At 38.6% G+C, this 14820-nt stretch overlaps 1 protein-coding gene and 1 long non-coding RNA gene across 16 annotated transcripts in view; one reads left to right on the plus strand and one right to left on the minus strand.

The window, feature by feature from the left end:
- Window positions 1-3647, plus strand: part of LOC144366866 (uncharacterized) — a 62942-nt gene extending 59295 nt beyond the window's left edge. Inside the window, exon 3 of the long non-coding RNA XR_013426009.1 lies at window positions 865-3647. This is a non-coding gene — a long non-coding RNA (uncharacterized LOC144366866). The remainder of the gene's footprint in view (window positions 1-864) is intronic.
- Window positions 1-14820, minus strand: part of Ank2 (ankyrin 2) — a 636862-nt gene that overhangs the window by 317538 nt on the left and 304504 nt on the right. For 5 of the 15 annotated variants that reach the window (XM_078021799.1, XM_078021789.1, XM_040292964.2 and 2 more), the window contains exon 1: window positions 5538-5699. The exons of 3 other annotated variants lie outside the window; for them this stretch is intronic. In XM_078021799.1, coding sequence (XP_077877925.1) covers window positions 5538-5621 — 84 coding nt within the window. In that variant the 5' untranslated portion in view covers window positions 5622-5699. Of the gene's footprint in view, window positions 1-5537; window positions 5709-14820 lie in introns of those variants that run through there. 7 more of the 15 variants (XM_078021770.1, XM_078021759.1, XM_078021756.1 and 4 more) reach the window with 3 other exon arrangements.

The raw sequence follows: 14820 nt of genomic DNA on the forward strand, positions 1-14820 counted from the left end.
CCACCCAGGTAATTCTAATAGTTGTGGTCAACAGAAAGCACTTTGGAAAACATTGCTCAAATCAGGATATTGTAGGAAAATAGCAATTACACATGAAATTTTTAGTAAAAAAAAATCAATATCATAAAGATGAGTAGATTGAAACAGGAAAAAAAAAGAGAAAGAAAATCACAGAATACAGGTTGAAAGGGATTTCTCCATCCAATAAAATTTTCATCATCCCTGACAGATGGTCACTTTAAACACCTTCAGTGGGGAAATTGCTGTCTTCAGGCAACACATGCTATTTTGGGTTATAAACTGATGTTTTTTAAAAAGGGCAAATTGTAAGTTATTTGGAAAGCTGAAGAAATGGGGATATTATTCAGGATGAATTATGCATGAAAGCCTTTCTAGAATTGATTGAACTAGATAAGGGATCAACTTTAAATTCAAAATGAATTTGATGATGAGACTATTTAAATATCCAAATATTGGGTCTGCTACCTAATTCCACTTAAAAAGGTCATACTTTCTGTGGATGCTGTAAAAATAAACCTTTTAATATGTTTGTCAATCATTTTTCCATGGCACCATATTTCAATCACACATCCAGTGATGTCTCTCATCTCTCTATTTAAGCAGTGGCAATTGAACAGCAATAAAAAAATACATAGAACCAAAATATTTTGTAATACTCATGAATATTTTAATGACCCAAATCAAAGTATCTTCAAATAAATATAAGGTATACTACAAAGCCATCTTATTGAACTATTCTGATAAAAAACAATAATGCTTCTATTTCCTTTTTATCTTTATATAGTTATTTCACCAAGTGAAAGAAGTTCTTAATAAAGCCATTTGTTTGTTTACTTGTCTTAGAAAAACTCAGAAAGCCTGAAGGTTTCAGATGACTGCCATCTGGATTGCTGAATGGGCATTTCTATGTATGTACATTATCAAAGGCTCCTAAAGACTCTTCTGCTACACATCCACTGCCATGGGACTTGGTATAAAGTTGGAAAGTGTGTGGAGCTACACAATAATATGGTCCTGGATTATTTTAATCTAATCTGCCGAAACAGAACAAAGGAAACAATGAAGAATGTGACGAGAGAGCCTACAGAATGGGAGAAAATCTTTGCTACCTGCACCTCAGATACAACATTAATCTTCAGGATATAACTAGAACTCAAAAAACTTAACACCAAAATAATAATAATAAAAATTTTAAAATAACCCAATCAAAGGAAATGGCAAAGGAAATGAGCATACACTCCATAGAAAAAGAAATACAATAGTCAATAAACTTATGAAAAATTGTTCAACTTCTCTAGAAATTAGAGAAATGCAAATTAAACTACACTGAGATTCCATCACACTCTAGTCAGAATGGCAATTATCAAGAATACAAGTAACAATAAATGTTGGCGAGGATGTGGGGATAAAGATTCCCTCATTCATTGCTAGTAGGACTGCATATTGATGTAACCACTATGGAAAGCAATATGGAAATTCCTCAGAAAACTTGCAATGAAACAGCCATTTGACCCAGTTATCCCACTCCTAGGTTTATACCCAAAGGATTTAAAATCAGCATACTATAGTATTGTGGCCACATAATTGTGAAACCAACCTAGATACCCTTCAACAGATGAATGGATAAAGAAAATGTGGTACATATACACAACAGAATATTACTCAGCCATAAAGGAAAATGAAATTATGGCATTTGTGGTAAATGGATGGAACTGGAAAATATCATGCTAAGTGTAATAAGCCAGTCCTAAAAAAACAAAGGTTTATATGCAGATGATTTGGTATGTAGATGCTAACACATAATCAGTTGGGGGGGGTGGTAGAAGTTCAGTGGATTAGACAAAGGGGGATGAAGGGTAGGGATGGGGGATGGCAATAAGAAAGACAGGGAAAAAATAAGAAGCTTTTATAGAGTCCTCTGGGATTTTAGAGTAGCTCAAAACTCTTACACTGTTCTATTTTCCTAATTCTCGGTGCTTTCTTCTAGTCCAGGGTTCTAGTTAATAACTGGAGTTGCCCCCATTTCCTGTCTCCCTGAATCACCACTATAATGTCAAACCTGATTCTGCACCTTGGATAATAATATCAGTTCTGTGAAATGATTGAGCCTTAAGGAAATCATATTTTTTAAATATTAGCAACACTTTATCTACAATTTATTTTCCTCAGACACTGAAAAGCATCCAATAGTAAACACATTTCTCTCTCACCAAAGGTATCATTGTGGTCTATCTTGAGAAAGACATAAGCAGCCACTGACACACGGGAGCTCTCCTGGTACCGTCAGGTAGGCCTTGGTGTTCTCCTGTTGAACATACGCAATCTCAGGGAGCATCCCCTTCAAACGAGGTCCATGACCGTGATGGAGCAAAACAGAAATAGCACAACTCCCTTATGTCTGAGCATAGACAAAACATGGACATTGTCCAAGCCACAAAATACCAAATATCCCTCTCTTTTGCTAAATGAGAGATTTCTGCTTCTTTGGCAACCACAGCTTTAGTAGTAGTCTATTCTGCCCTCCTATGGTTGAGATTTATCAGATCCATATAGATTTGTCCCTGATCTCTAAGAATACCCCATCCAGAGAATGAGCCCCCACTACCTTGGAATCTACTTCAAATCATTTAACCAAAACCCATATTCTGCGAGTTCTTTCTAGCGCCAATTACTGAGATGCACCCAGGGTTCCCCAAGCTATGCTATTGTGAGTCATAAACCCAACATGTTCAACCGCAAGTGTGTTCCTGGTGATCTCTGGCGGTCATTGACAGCTCAGTTACTGAAGCCAAAACAGACATTCTTAAGTAAGGCTGAAATAATTTGAATCCTCAAGGTAGTCACCAAAATTCATGTCCTCTCTGAGCTTATTATTTCACATTGTAGATCATGTGGCAAATTACCATTTTTGGAGTTCTGTCCCTCAGAAGAACTACTTTTGTGAAGTGTAGAATAAACAAGTAGTTATGGTTTATCTCTCTATACTTAAGAGAGGAGAAGTGTTTTCAAAGAACTTGATCGACATGATAGCTGTACACCTAGGCCCCCTAACCCTCGATTCTTGTTCAAAATATTACAATGGAGTCACTGTGAACCTCTAGTAGAAAAACACACAACTGAGTTGAAGCAATGTGGCATTGACTTTGCTCCAAGTCCTGTTTTCTCCGATTTTACGCTTATTAGGGATATTATCTCTTGATTATTATTGCCTCATCAAAGCATATTTAATGGTCTAGTTTTTAAATATAAAAATTTAAGTCACTTGCTGTGCAAAATAATATGAAACCATAGGGTACATTTATGTAAATCTCAATAAGTTGAATGAGATTAAAAGTTTCTAATTATAGTATATAACTTCACATTTTGAAAAACAACTACTAGCCTTTAAGCACCAATATTATATTCTGTCATTTCTGCTTTTCTCAAATATATAAATAGACTTTTCTTCCGAAAGGTGTATTACATTATACAACATCTATTTAAGAAAACAGTAAGAATACAGAAGAGTTACTATCATCAACTACATATTAAATAAAGTATTACCCCCTTTTACAGATCTGTACCTGAATATGATGTGGTCCAACTACAATATTAAAGGGTAGAACTGAGATTTGAACTAACTCACATCTAACTTGACTACCTGAGTGTGTGTGTGTGAGTGTGTGTGTGTGTGACCACTATCATGTAAGTAGTAGTTTTTTCAAGAGCAATTCCATTTAGGTGAAATTACTTTAAACTCAATATCTCACAGTGTTTTATCAGCCATGTGTCTATGAATGTATGCACCAGAAAACACACACACACACACACACACACACACACATACACACACACACATTCAAAAGTGTGTTCATTTTAGCTGTAAATTTGGAAAATAATATACTTTTAAAATAAATTTGAGAAAACAGAGCTTTAAAATATTGTAGTTATTACATAGGATGATTCTGTTGTCTCTATGCCCTCTAATACTTTGAGATGGTTTGGGGCATGCAAATTTAGTATTATCATTTAGAGCTTAAAATCACCCCAAGATTCATCTTCAACCTCTTTAGCAGTCCTAAGTATGTTGTTTCTGAGGTAGCACAGGTACTTCAAAGAGAAATTAAGAGAATTTCAAAATGATAATGTGAATTAAAGCAAATTGTTTTCTTTTCTTTTTATTGTCATTAAGGTTTATCAATTAAGTAATATTCTACACAACTGTCCTTGATTCTGGGGGAGCCAGAATGCTTAGCTACAAAGACGTCCTACCAATGTTTCTGTCAGCCCTGAATTATCCATTTGCCTTTTATCAAACTGCATCACTACCTTCATGCTATTATTAAAAAAAATTGTCACATGGGGTATGCTTGTTTCAATGGAATTATATGACACCATACAAATACACTACTCTCTTGTTTGCTGATACAAGGAGCTTTTAAATATCAGAGATTCCACATTATTTAGATTTTTAGGAGACACTGAATACACCATAGATCTATGATTCTGAAACATAATGCAACTTTAGCAAAATGAAAAATGTTCATTTGTTTATGATTTTTGTAATCGGCTCATTCAAAATCTAAAAACATCTACCAATAGAAACCATTTACATTCCAATCATGTTCACACACATCCCCACCCGGATATTATTGCTCCAGGACATAACTGGATTTGGGGAGAATTTCTTGACAAAGCATCTCTTTCAGAGATGGGGCTCAGGAGCCCTGTGAGGCGGCAACAGTTTACCAGGAGTCAGGCCATAAAGAAAGAAGTGCTGGCACTGGGTGGGGCTGAATAGTTTGCATCTTTTCCCACTGTTTCTCACCGCGATCACTTCTATGAAAATCAAGGGTGTGGGAATGTATGCCAGAGTAAGAAATCCTACAGACTGCTTTGTGTGCCCAACCCTCCCCACCCCATATTATCTTTAGCTGTTTGTCTTCCTCATTGAAAGAGCTATTCCACTAATGTCCGGGAGAACGGCAGAGAAATGCTAAGCAAACCAAAGAAATATCATGCTGGGGATCATATTTCTCCTGTCACAACAGTCTTTCTTCTTGGGAAGAACATACTTAGCACGAAACCCAAAAGGCATTGGCTGTCTCGCCATCTCAAGATCATCTCTGAGCAAACGCATCTGGCCAAAAACCTGCCTTTCACTTCACAATCCACCTGGCTTTGCACTCTGCCTTTTAAACTCACTCACTGTAAAAATAAAATGAGTCTCTCTGTACCAGGTCAACACCTGAAGCATCCATGGGTGGCTCCAAGCCTCAATAATCCACATGCTGAACACACCTTATCTGTGTTCACTTCACCAGGCTCCAGTCACTGTATCCATGATGAACCAGGGTTCCTTTACTATTCTCAGAAAGCAGTCGTTTGCATCTGCCTCTTTAAAAAGCAAGGCTTGGCACTGATGCAGGCTGTAGTTACTCCTAAGCTCCACGGTTTCCATAGCCTTATTGATATCTCACACACACACACACACACACACACGTTATATACAGACATTCCTAATCCTGGCAGTGTACCTTCTTGGGTCTTTTTCTTCTCTGACTGCTGCCGTTGAACTTCTCTCCACTGTCGCTTTTCTGAGCCGCATCTTCGTTCATCATTTTGAACAGTTTGGAAAGAAAATAGCTGTGCCATCAAACCCTGCCGCCTGTACAGACCACTAGCAAGTATGTACTTACTGGAGGAAAGCAGGAGGAGGAGGAGGGGTGGGGAAGGGGCGCGCACTGGGAGAGTGAGGAGGGTGACGTTGCCATGGCAGCAGCTGCCACAACTGTTTATCTGACTGCATTGTTAAATCTGATTCAACCAATTACCATCAGGGACTGGCTACAATGAAGAAAGCCTTGGAAAAAAGAATGCCGGGGACTCGGATGATTTGGGGACTCTGATGGTTGGCTTTCGACACACCCTTGTTTCCATCAGCTCTCAACCCACGCACAGAACCTGCGCTTAATTTTCTTCCTACAGGTACTTCAACACAGAACAGACACAATGTGTAATGAGGAAACAATGACATTCTTAAATGTGTTTCTGAACCTGAAGGGGTACATCTTAGCTGGTCAAGATGCTACTTGAGGAAATGGATCAGCTATGAATATCATAAAGTGAATATAAGAAAGTTACATGTTTAAGATGTTATCCGCTTGACTTAACGTTATAATCGTGTAAAACTCCATTCAAGGATGACTTCTATCCTAAAGCCTGGAGAACAGCTCCGCCAATATCCAGGTGACACAGACAACTCCCTTATTCTGAGCCTCCTGTTTACATGGAAAGCTCTGACAAAGCACCTGTAACACCATTGCACAACAGCACAACTGTCTTTTCCTGACAAGACAGGGAGGGGTGTGTGCGTCTGTGTGTGTGTGTGTGTGTGTGTGTGTGTGTGTGTGTGTGTGTATGTGTTCAGGAGGGGAGAGATTACCGTGTTTCTCTCAATCAAACATGATGTATGGTTCATTAATGGCAATTAATCAATGTTACTTAAATGAGTAAGACACTATGGATAATACAAGCGTGAGAAAATTTTCATAACTGACCTTGGAAATTTCCTGAACCTAATTCTATTGACTGATGCATAAAACATAATCCCTACTCTCAAGGACCTTGAAATATAAAGTTGCAAAATTATTTTAGACTGAAGAGGAAAAGGAATCTTGTTTATATAACCAGAAACCCAATTTCACGTATTGGAAAAAGGTGGCCATATTTGTATGTTTAAACATTAATTGTGGATGTAACCAGAGCCTGATATGCCGTGTACAAATACCCACATATGCATACTGAACACTCATCCCTATTCCTAGAAAACAAACCCCAAGTGTAATACAAAGAATTGGTAGAGGTGAAAGTGAAGATGAGAACAAGGAGATAATGTATATAAATGCATTTTAAAAATTGAAGGTGTCTCTGTAAACATGTTCCTATTGTTAATTCCATATGATTATAATAAATATAGACAGTTTTCAACTCAGAAAAGTGTACCTTACAAATGTTTCATGCATGAAGACAACACCAACAGTCACAGCAACAAAATCCACCCCTTTCTCCAGGGCTCTTTCTCTCTGCCCTTTCGTCCCTAAGACCTCACCTCTCCCCTGTGCCATGGCCTCAACTGGAGTCAATGCTGTCTAGCCACCTTGGCTCCTTCCACCTTCCTTCCATACTTATCCCGCTGAGACTACCCTCTTTCCATTGTCTCAGTTACTCTCTGGATCTCACAGCCAGTCCCAAGAGGCACTAAGCCTCTTTTTCCTTTAAAACATAAGCACTGCAATAGAAGCTTCCAGAAGCCAACTTTCACTGTCATTAGAGTGCTCACCAAAACCCCTATGATATCCCATATCCTTCCAGTTTCCTCTCACACATCCCATCAGCAATTCCCTCACCTCTCCCTTTACTTGACCTTTCTGGGGAGAAACCTCAGCCTAGAAACTGGATTCATTTACTCAATAAATATTTATTGAATGTCTACCATGTGCCAGGAACTAAGCACAAGGGATATGCTGTCTTATCCCTCAGGTACATAGTGGCAAACAAAACAGGTAACATTTTTGTAATGGTGGAGGTTATATCCTAACAGGAGAACCAGGTGATAAACAACAACACTGTGGTTAAGTGCTATGGGGAAGAAAGGATACAGAGTAACAGGAGACAAATGCTATTTATACAATGTGCCAGAGAATGCTTTCTAGAAATCTGAAGGAAGTAAGGAATCAAGTCAAACAATCATCTAAAGGAAAAATCTTCTAGGCAAAGAAAGCAACCATTCTAATGTCCTGAGATGAGAACTTCCTGAAAATCTGTTGAGAAAACTATAATACCATCAAAACAGGAGAAGAAGAAATAGATAGGAATAATGATGACACCTTTACAGCAACTGGATTTGTAAGAACCTTAATTCCAATGGATTCCAGAATGTGCTTTTCAATGAGTTCCATGTCCCAGGTAGGAGCATAATCATTGTTTTCACATCACTTCAATGATAAAAGCTGAAAGCAAATGTACTTCAGATTGCAACAACTTATGAATTAGCAACTTTTGATCATGTGTGGACAGCCTCTTGTAACAGTATCTTCTTTGTCAACATCCAGTGCATTCATGTGCATGGACTTAAACACTCAGATTCAGGCTTGTAATTTTGACAACCTGCTAAAACACTGGCTATTCGGTGTGTTAGTCCATTTTCTTGCTGCTGAAACAAAATATGTGAGACTATGACATTTATAAATAATAGAAATTTATTTCTCACAGTTCTGGAAAAGTAGGAAGTCTAAGATCAAGGCACCAGCAGGTTTAGTGTCTGGTGAGGTCCCAGTCTCTGCTGCCAACAGGGCATATAGAATGCTGTGTACCCGCATTGGGAAGGGACACAAGGGCAAATGAGAGAACCTAGCTAGTTCCCTTTTAGAAAGTCACTAATCCCATTATGACTTACTCATCTCCTAAAGGCTGCACTCCCCAATACCATTACATTGGGGGGTTAAGTTTCAACAGGAACTTTAAAGAGGGCACAAACATTCAAACCATACCAGCATTGTTCTAGAATATTATTTAAATTTTATACAACACACTGGCTTTACAGAGTGAACATAGCTGCACAAATACCATACTTGTACATGGACACTCAAATAAAAAATAAAAATCTCAATCAGAAGATAAATAGGTGCTGGTGGTCTTCTATTGATTACCCCAGAAGGTAAATGTTTTTACATGTCGGGAATGTCAAGGACATACTATAAGGGTTTGGACAGTCATTCTTCCTCTTTAAAACTCTCAATCAACTTCTTCGAGCCTCTCTGCCAGGCACTGTTCAATTTCTATCCTACTATTATAGTCTTAGTAGGTACATCCTTGACTGGACTCTAGGTTCCATGAGGGTAGGGTTAATGTCTATCTTGACATACCACACGGAGTCCAAAACAGTACATGGGATGCAAAAGAGGCCTAGGCCCTTTTTAAATGCAGTAAATACTTTTTTTCAATCTTTACCATGAATTTGAACTTATTAAATTTCTTCAGAGGAAAGTTTTTCTAAAATCTTAAACTTTCTTTCATTTTGTGAACTTCGTGATATCAAGGAGCTATTTAAAACTGTGTTCTAGATTTGTATAAATATATCAAAATATACTCTACTATTGTGAATAACTAAAAGAACAATTTTTAAAAGCTTTTTAATAATATTTAACCGACGTGATTCTGCAATCTGCATTTGGGGTAAAATTGGGAGTTCATAACCCACTTCAATCTAATGTATGAAATATGACATGTCAAGAGCTTTGTAGTGTTGTGAACAACCAATAATAAATAAATAAATAAATAAATAAGCAAATAAAAAATAAATGAAAACTATTTTCCTCTTAAAAAAAAAAGAAGTTAGAGTTGTTGCATATAAGATAGGAATAATGATAAGACCCTACGTTTTCAAGCATTTGATAATTTGTAACATCTTTTCCTGAGTTGGAAGTTTCATGAGGCCAGAAATCTCTGTTCTCTTTGATATATCCAAGCACCTAGAGCACTATCGGCCTATGGCAAACTTGTAAGAATGATTTAGTGACTTGATGGAATTCTCTCAACCCTATATGGATAAGGCTAATATTAATCACAGTACAGTTGAGAAAACTGGAATAAAAAGCTGTTTTGGTAACTTGCCCAAAGTAACAAAGTTAATAAGATATAGAGCTTAAGTTCTTCTAATTTGAAGGCTTTTGTTCTTTTATTAAATCATAGTTGGCTTCAATGAAAAGCAGCCACTTAATAAAGTGAAGTAAGATGGGCAAAGTCTGAGATGGAAAATGCCAAGAGCAGAAATCACAGTCCGATGACAGTGACCCAGGAAGAAAGAGGAAGCAGCCTTTATTGGTTTTATGTCAAGCATATTTTATAGGCATCGAGATTTATAGATGATTATATGAATTTTAATATGCCTACTCTATTTTATTAAACCATTAGAGATGATTGTATTACAAAAATCTAACACATACTACTTTTTTTAATCATAAAATTATTCCAGTGGGGTAAAATTCCTTGAAGTATAAGCAATTATGTTTTACAGATAGATTATCTTCCAAAGTTCATTGGTGAGTCAGAGTTGTCTGGTGTTAGACTCGAGTTTTTCACAGAAACAATGTTATAAAGGCTCAGTTCTATAAAACCCTCAAAATACTCACGGTTACAGAGGGCAGAAAAATCTTCACAACTTGGCAAAATTGGATACAGGTTCACCAAACCATTTTTCTCTTCCTTTTGGGCACATAGGCAGACCACTGTTATGAGTTATATTGTGTCCCTCAAAAGGTATCTTCACGTACTAATCCCCGGTACCGGTAAAGGTGACCTTATTTGGAAATGGGGCCTTTGTCGAAGTCGTCACGCTCAGATGAGATCATAATGAATTAGAGTGGGCCCTAACTCATTGGCTGGTATCCTTGAAGAAGAGAGAGAAGAGGAGGCAAAGGAGACACACATAGGAAAGGCTATGGGAGGACGAGAGGTGGAAACAGGAGGGACGTACCTGCAAGGACAGGAATGGCAAGGACGGCCAGCAACCACCAGAACTCAGACAGAAACAAGGAGGATTTTCCTCCAGAACTTCAGAAGGAACACAGCCCTGACAACCTCTTGACCTCAAACTTCTAGCCTTCATAACTGTGAGAGACTAAAGTTCTGTTGTTCTAACACATCCAATTTGTGAAATTTTGTTCTGAAAGCTGTAGAAAACCAGTACGATCCTATTTTCCTACCTCTCTTGCAATCATTTGCAGCCACGAGTCTTTGTTCTCACCTGCAGGATGTGGGTGGAGTGCTTAACACTTTCAGGCCTAAGCTAATAAAACCCTCTCATGGATAATTTTCTTCCCTCTTTACTCATCTTTTGGCTGAATGCAGAGGCAGACATAACCTAGAATGCGGAAAAGCAACAGGTTGCTTTTTTGAACTCGTGTGTGCGGTCAGGTCCTTCTTCCCTCTGGTTTACCTTGTAGAACATAAGAAATGTTTTTTCTCACAAGTCTTTAGTCACTTATTATGGTATTATTTGTTAAATCGGTCAGCTGATGGTAACTAACTCCATCTACTAGTGATTTTGAGGGACTGCAATCCCATTTCCACTGAAGAATGCCTGGTATATGAAGATAGACTCAGTGTATCAAAGTTTTCAGCCTTGGGAAATGGAGCCTCTGTCCTGGACCCTAGTATGATAAGAAAGGGAACACAAGGAACTACAAGGGGATCAGAAGAGATATGAGAAGGAATACGTACTTTAGAGGGGAAAGGGATGCCTGAGGGGTTTACGGGATCACCATGCCACAGTAGCTTCTGTCTACTCTCCCCCCACCCCACTTTCCGGATAAACTCTTGGTTTCCTTTCCAGTTGCCAGAAGTTACTGCTCTGACCTTGGTGATGTCCCTTCTTAACCCACTGAGGATATGAACACAGAGCACTCACCTCTCTTGTAAGCAAATATACACAGACTTCTAGAAGCTCTCTAAGGATTCTTAATTTTTGTTTTTGTTTTCTCTTTCTACTTTTGACCAATGGGGGAAAGATATAAAATATAAAGATAGCAAACAAAGGGAAAGCTTATCTTCTCAAAGTTCACAACCACAAAGCCCTGATGTTTATGGGATGTACACAGAGCTGGGCTCGGTTGTATTTCTAGGCCCTTCCTGGATTGCCAGGGGTTTTGCTCTCTTATTCTAAATTGTTCTTTCTCCACAGAAGACCTGGAAAGACTACAATATTACACCTCCTTGGAAGCTAAAGCCAGGCTCATCAGCTCAGTAGAAGAGCTTCTTCATTTTTTCTTCTCCCAGTTCTTTGTCATTTTACCTTCAACATCAGCAAAAAGTAACTCCTCTTCCTCTTGTGATCCTTTCCTTCCTAAATCTTCCCCTTCCGTCCCTCACTTATTTCTTTATTCATTCAACAGGTGTCTATTGGCTGGCTGACTGCCATATACCAGGTTCCACACTAGATTGGGGGCTTTGGCATGAATTGGCTCGCCGCTGCCCTAAAGAGTTCATATAGATATAGGTGGAGATGGATCTCCAACTAGAAGTATAATGACAATCTGCAGAAGAGATCATGATGTTTAGAACACAAAACAGAGGTTCCCAACCTAGTCTGAAAGAAGAGGTGATGTTTCTGAAAGAAAGTGACTTCCAAATTGAGAACACTTGAATTGTGAGGTATGACATCTAAATGGAAAGAAGGGTCCTCTGGGAGTTGGGGAAAATGACCAAGCAGAGTCAACAGCATGGGTGGGTGCCCTCTAGTGGAGGAAATGTGGCATTGGCAGAACTGAGACAAGACTTGTGTGGGTGTATGGTAGCCCCAAGCCAGGCTGAATCTATGCTCAGCCTTAAAGAGTCACTGAGTGTGCCAGTGCCTAGACTCACTATCCCACATAAGTATCTGCTATGCACCATTCGTATGTTGAAATCCTAACCTCCTACTGTAATAGTATTAAGAAGTGGGTCCTTGTAAGAGGTATATTAGTCAGGGTTCTCCAGAGAGGTAGAACCTATGGGATGTATATACATAGATAAGAGAGAGATTTATCTGGTGCAATTATAGAGGCTAAGAAATTGCATATGGTATGATCTGCAAGCTGAGAACTAGGAAAACTAGTGGTGTGATTCAGTCTGAGGCCAAAGGCCTGAGAACCAGTAATTGTGATATCTAAGGGCAGGAAAACTTAAGAAGAGAGAGAAAATTCAACCTTCCTTCATGTTTTGTTCTACCTGGATCCTCAATGGATTGGATGGTACCTGTTGCCATTAGTAAGAAATTATTTTCTTTACTCCATCTTCTGGTTAAATTGCTATTTTTTTCCCCCAGACACACTACCTGGGTATTCCTTAACTCAGTCAAATTAACACAACTTAACTGTCATAGGAGGGAATGGATCATAGGGTGAAAAAGTGAGTTCTCTCTCAGCCATGTGTGACACAATGAGAAAACAAACCAGGAAGTAAGCCCCCACCAAACAGAATCTCCAGGTACCTGGTTCTTCGATGTCCCAGATCTAAAACTATGAGAAATAAATTGATAAAGCCACCCAGCTCTGCTTTGTTATAGCAGCCCAAACTAAGTCAGTACCTGTGTTGGATAGCTAATCATTATTACATCACTTGTGAGACATGTAGCAATATTTCCCCAATATTTCCTAACATCTAGGAAGTTAGATCTGGCTGATATGACTAGGAAAAAAAGAGATTTTGCAACCATATAACTTACTCTTAAGTGTCAGGGACCAAATTTGGGGACAGAAGCCAGCCCTATTCTTAGAGCACCAGAACAAGCACATCTCCCATGAAGAACTGAGAAGACAAAAGTTAGATCCCTCAGCCTGGCACCACCAGGTGGTCCTGTGCAGCTCATTTAAACTCAAACAAAAGGTGGCCTGAGAACAGACTAGAAGTGCAGATGGATTACAAAGTAGAGTATGGCAGTCTGTACTAAGGATCTCAGATTTGAACATCAAAGCCATGTGAAGCTATTTAACAGTCTAGAAGAAAAGTGAAATGACAAAATGTGTGTGTGTGTGTGTGGGTGTGTGTGTGTAAGAGTATTCTTTATAATAAAATATTAAGTGGGAGCTAAAGCAGAGAATGGATGTGAAGAAGTGTATGTGAGTCTGTGTACCAGCAGCTGGGGAGAGAGGATGGTGATGGAGTGGACAGGTGCACGAGTTAGTCTGTCACCATTAGAGATGCTACTATTCCCAAACCCCGAGAGGAACTCAGAATCAGAAGGAAGACAGAGGGAGGCACCTGCCTAATGAGCAAGAGAGAGGGACCACATCCTCATAAAGGTCTCATTATCGGGAAGAGCCCTCAAAGAAAACCATTTTTTTAAAAAAAATCTTAATTTTTTTTTCCATTTCATTTAACAAAGGAAAGAACAACACTCAAAAAGACTAGCGATCACTCCCAAGATTCCAACATTTTAGAAGCACAGGAAAGACCAGGATCCAAGACCTAGGGCCACCTCACAGAGCAGCCCTCTTTACATTACTTTTCACAGGGGTGAATTTTAAAAGGCTGTGTCAAAATTTATCTAGTTTTGAAATTAAGAAACCATCCGTCCCTGCTTACGGTGTAAAAGACCATAAAGAAATGAGTCAGCCACTCGCCTTAAAGAATGATTGAGGAAAGAAAGACCCTTGTTTCTGACATAAATACTGAGCATGTCCTGCCCAGATTGGAGCAGGCCAATAAACGGTCTGTGAAGATGGATTTTAAAGAGGCAACAGCAGCAATCAGTTACCCGTCTTCTTTCATTGTATGCCAGTCTGATGTAAGGTTACTAAAGAGGTATTTGGTTTCAAAATTTTCCCCGTTTAACCTGAGAAGAGCATTTGGAACCCATGACACCATTTTAGCATCTCATTTCACCTGAGCCACATAATTACTAAAATTAATACTAGCAATTAATTGTGAGTTTCATCTTACAATCAATGTTAGCAGCAATATTTTAGATCAAATGTAGAGTTTCACAGAAAAATAGCAAAATGTGGGTGAGCTCACCACATACACATTTCTGGCTAGGTCAGTTTTTTAGGACGCGTTGTTATCTGCTTGTTCTATGCATTCAGTCTCTAGTGATATTAGTTCTTGAAAATAGATGTTATAATTGGGTTTCCCTGTAGATGCAAATGAATGGCACCTTAGAGCAGGTTGTGTCCTTGACAGACATATTTTTCCAGTGCAACTTCAATTTATTACCATAGACATTTTTCATCTTAAACCAGATTACAAATGTTATAACAATTTTTTCTCTAACCTATGAAG

The sequence above is a fragment of the Ictidomys tridecemlineatus genome, chromosome 9 (genome assembly GCF_052094955.1).
Source record: "Ictidomys tridecemlineatus isolate mIctTri1 chromosome 9, mIctTri1.hap1, whole genome shotgun sequence".
Lineage (NCBI taxonomy): Eukaryota > Metazoa > Chordata > Mammalia > Rodentia > Sciuridae > Ictidomys > Ictidomys tridecemlineatus.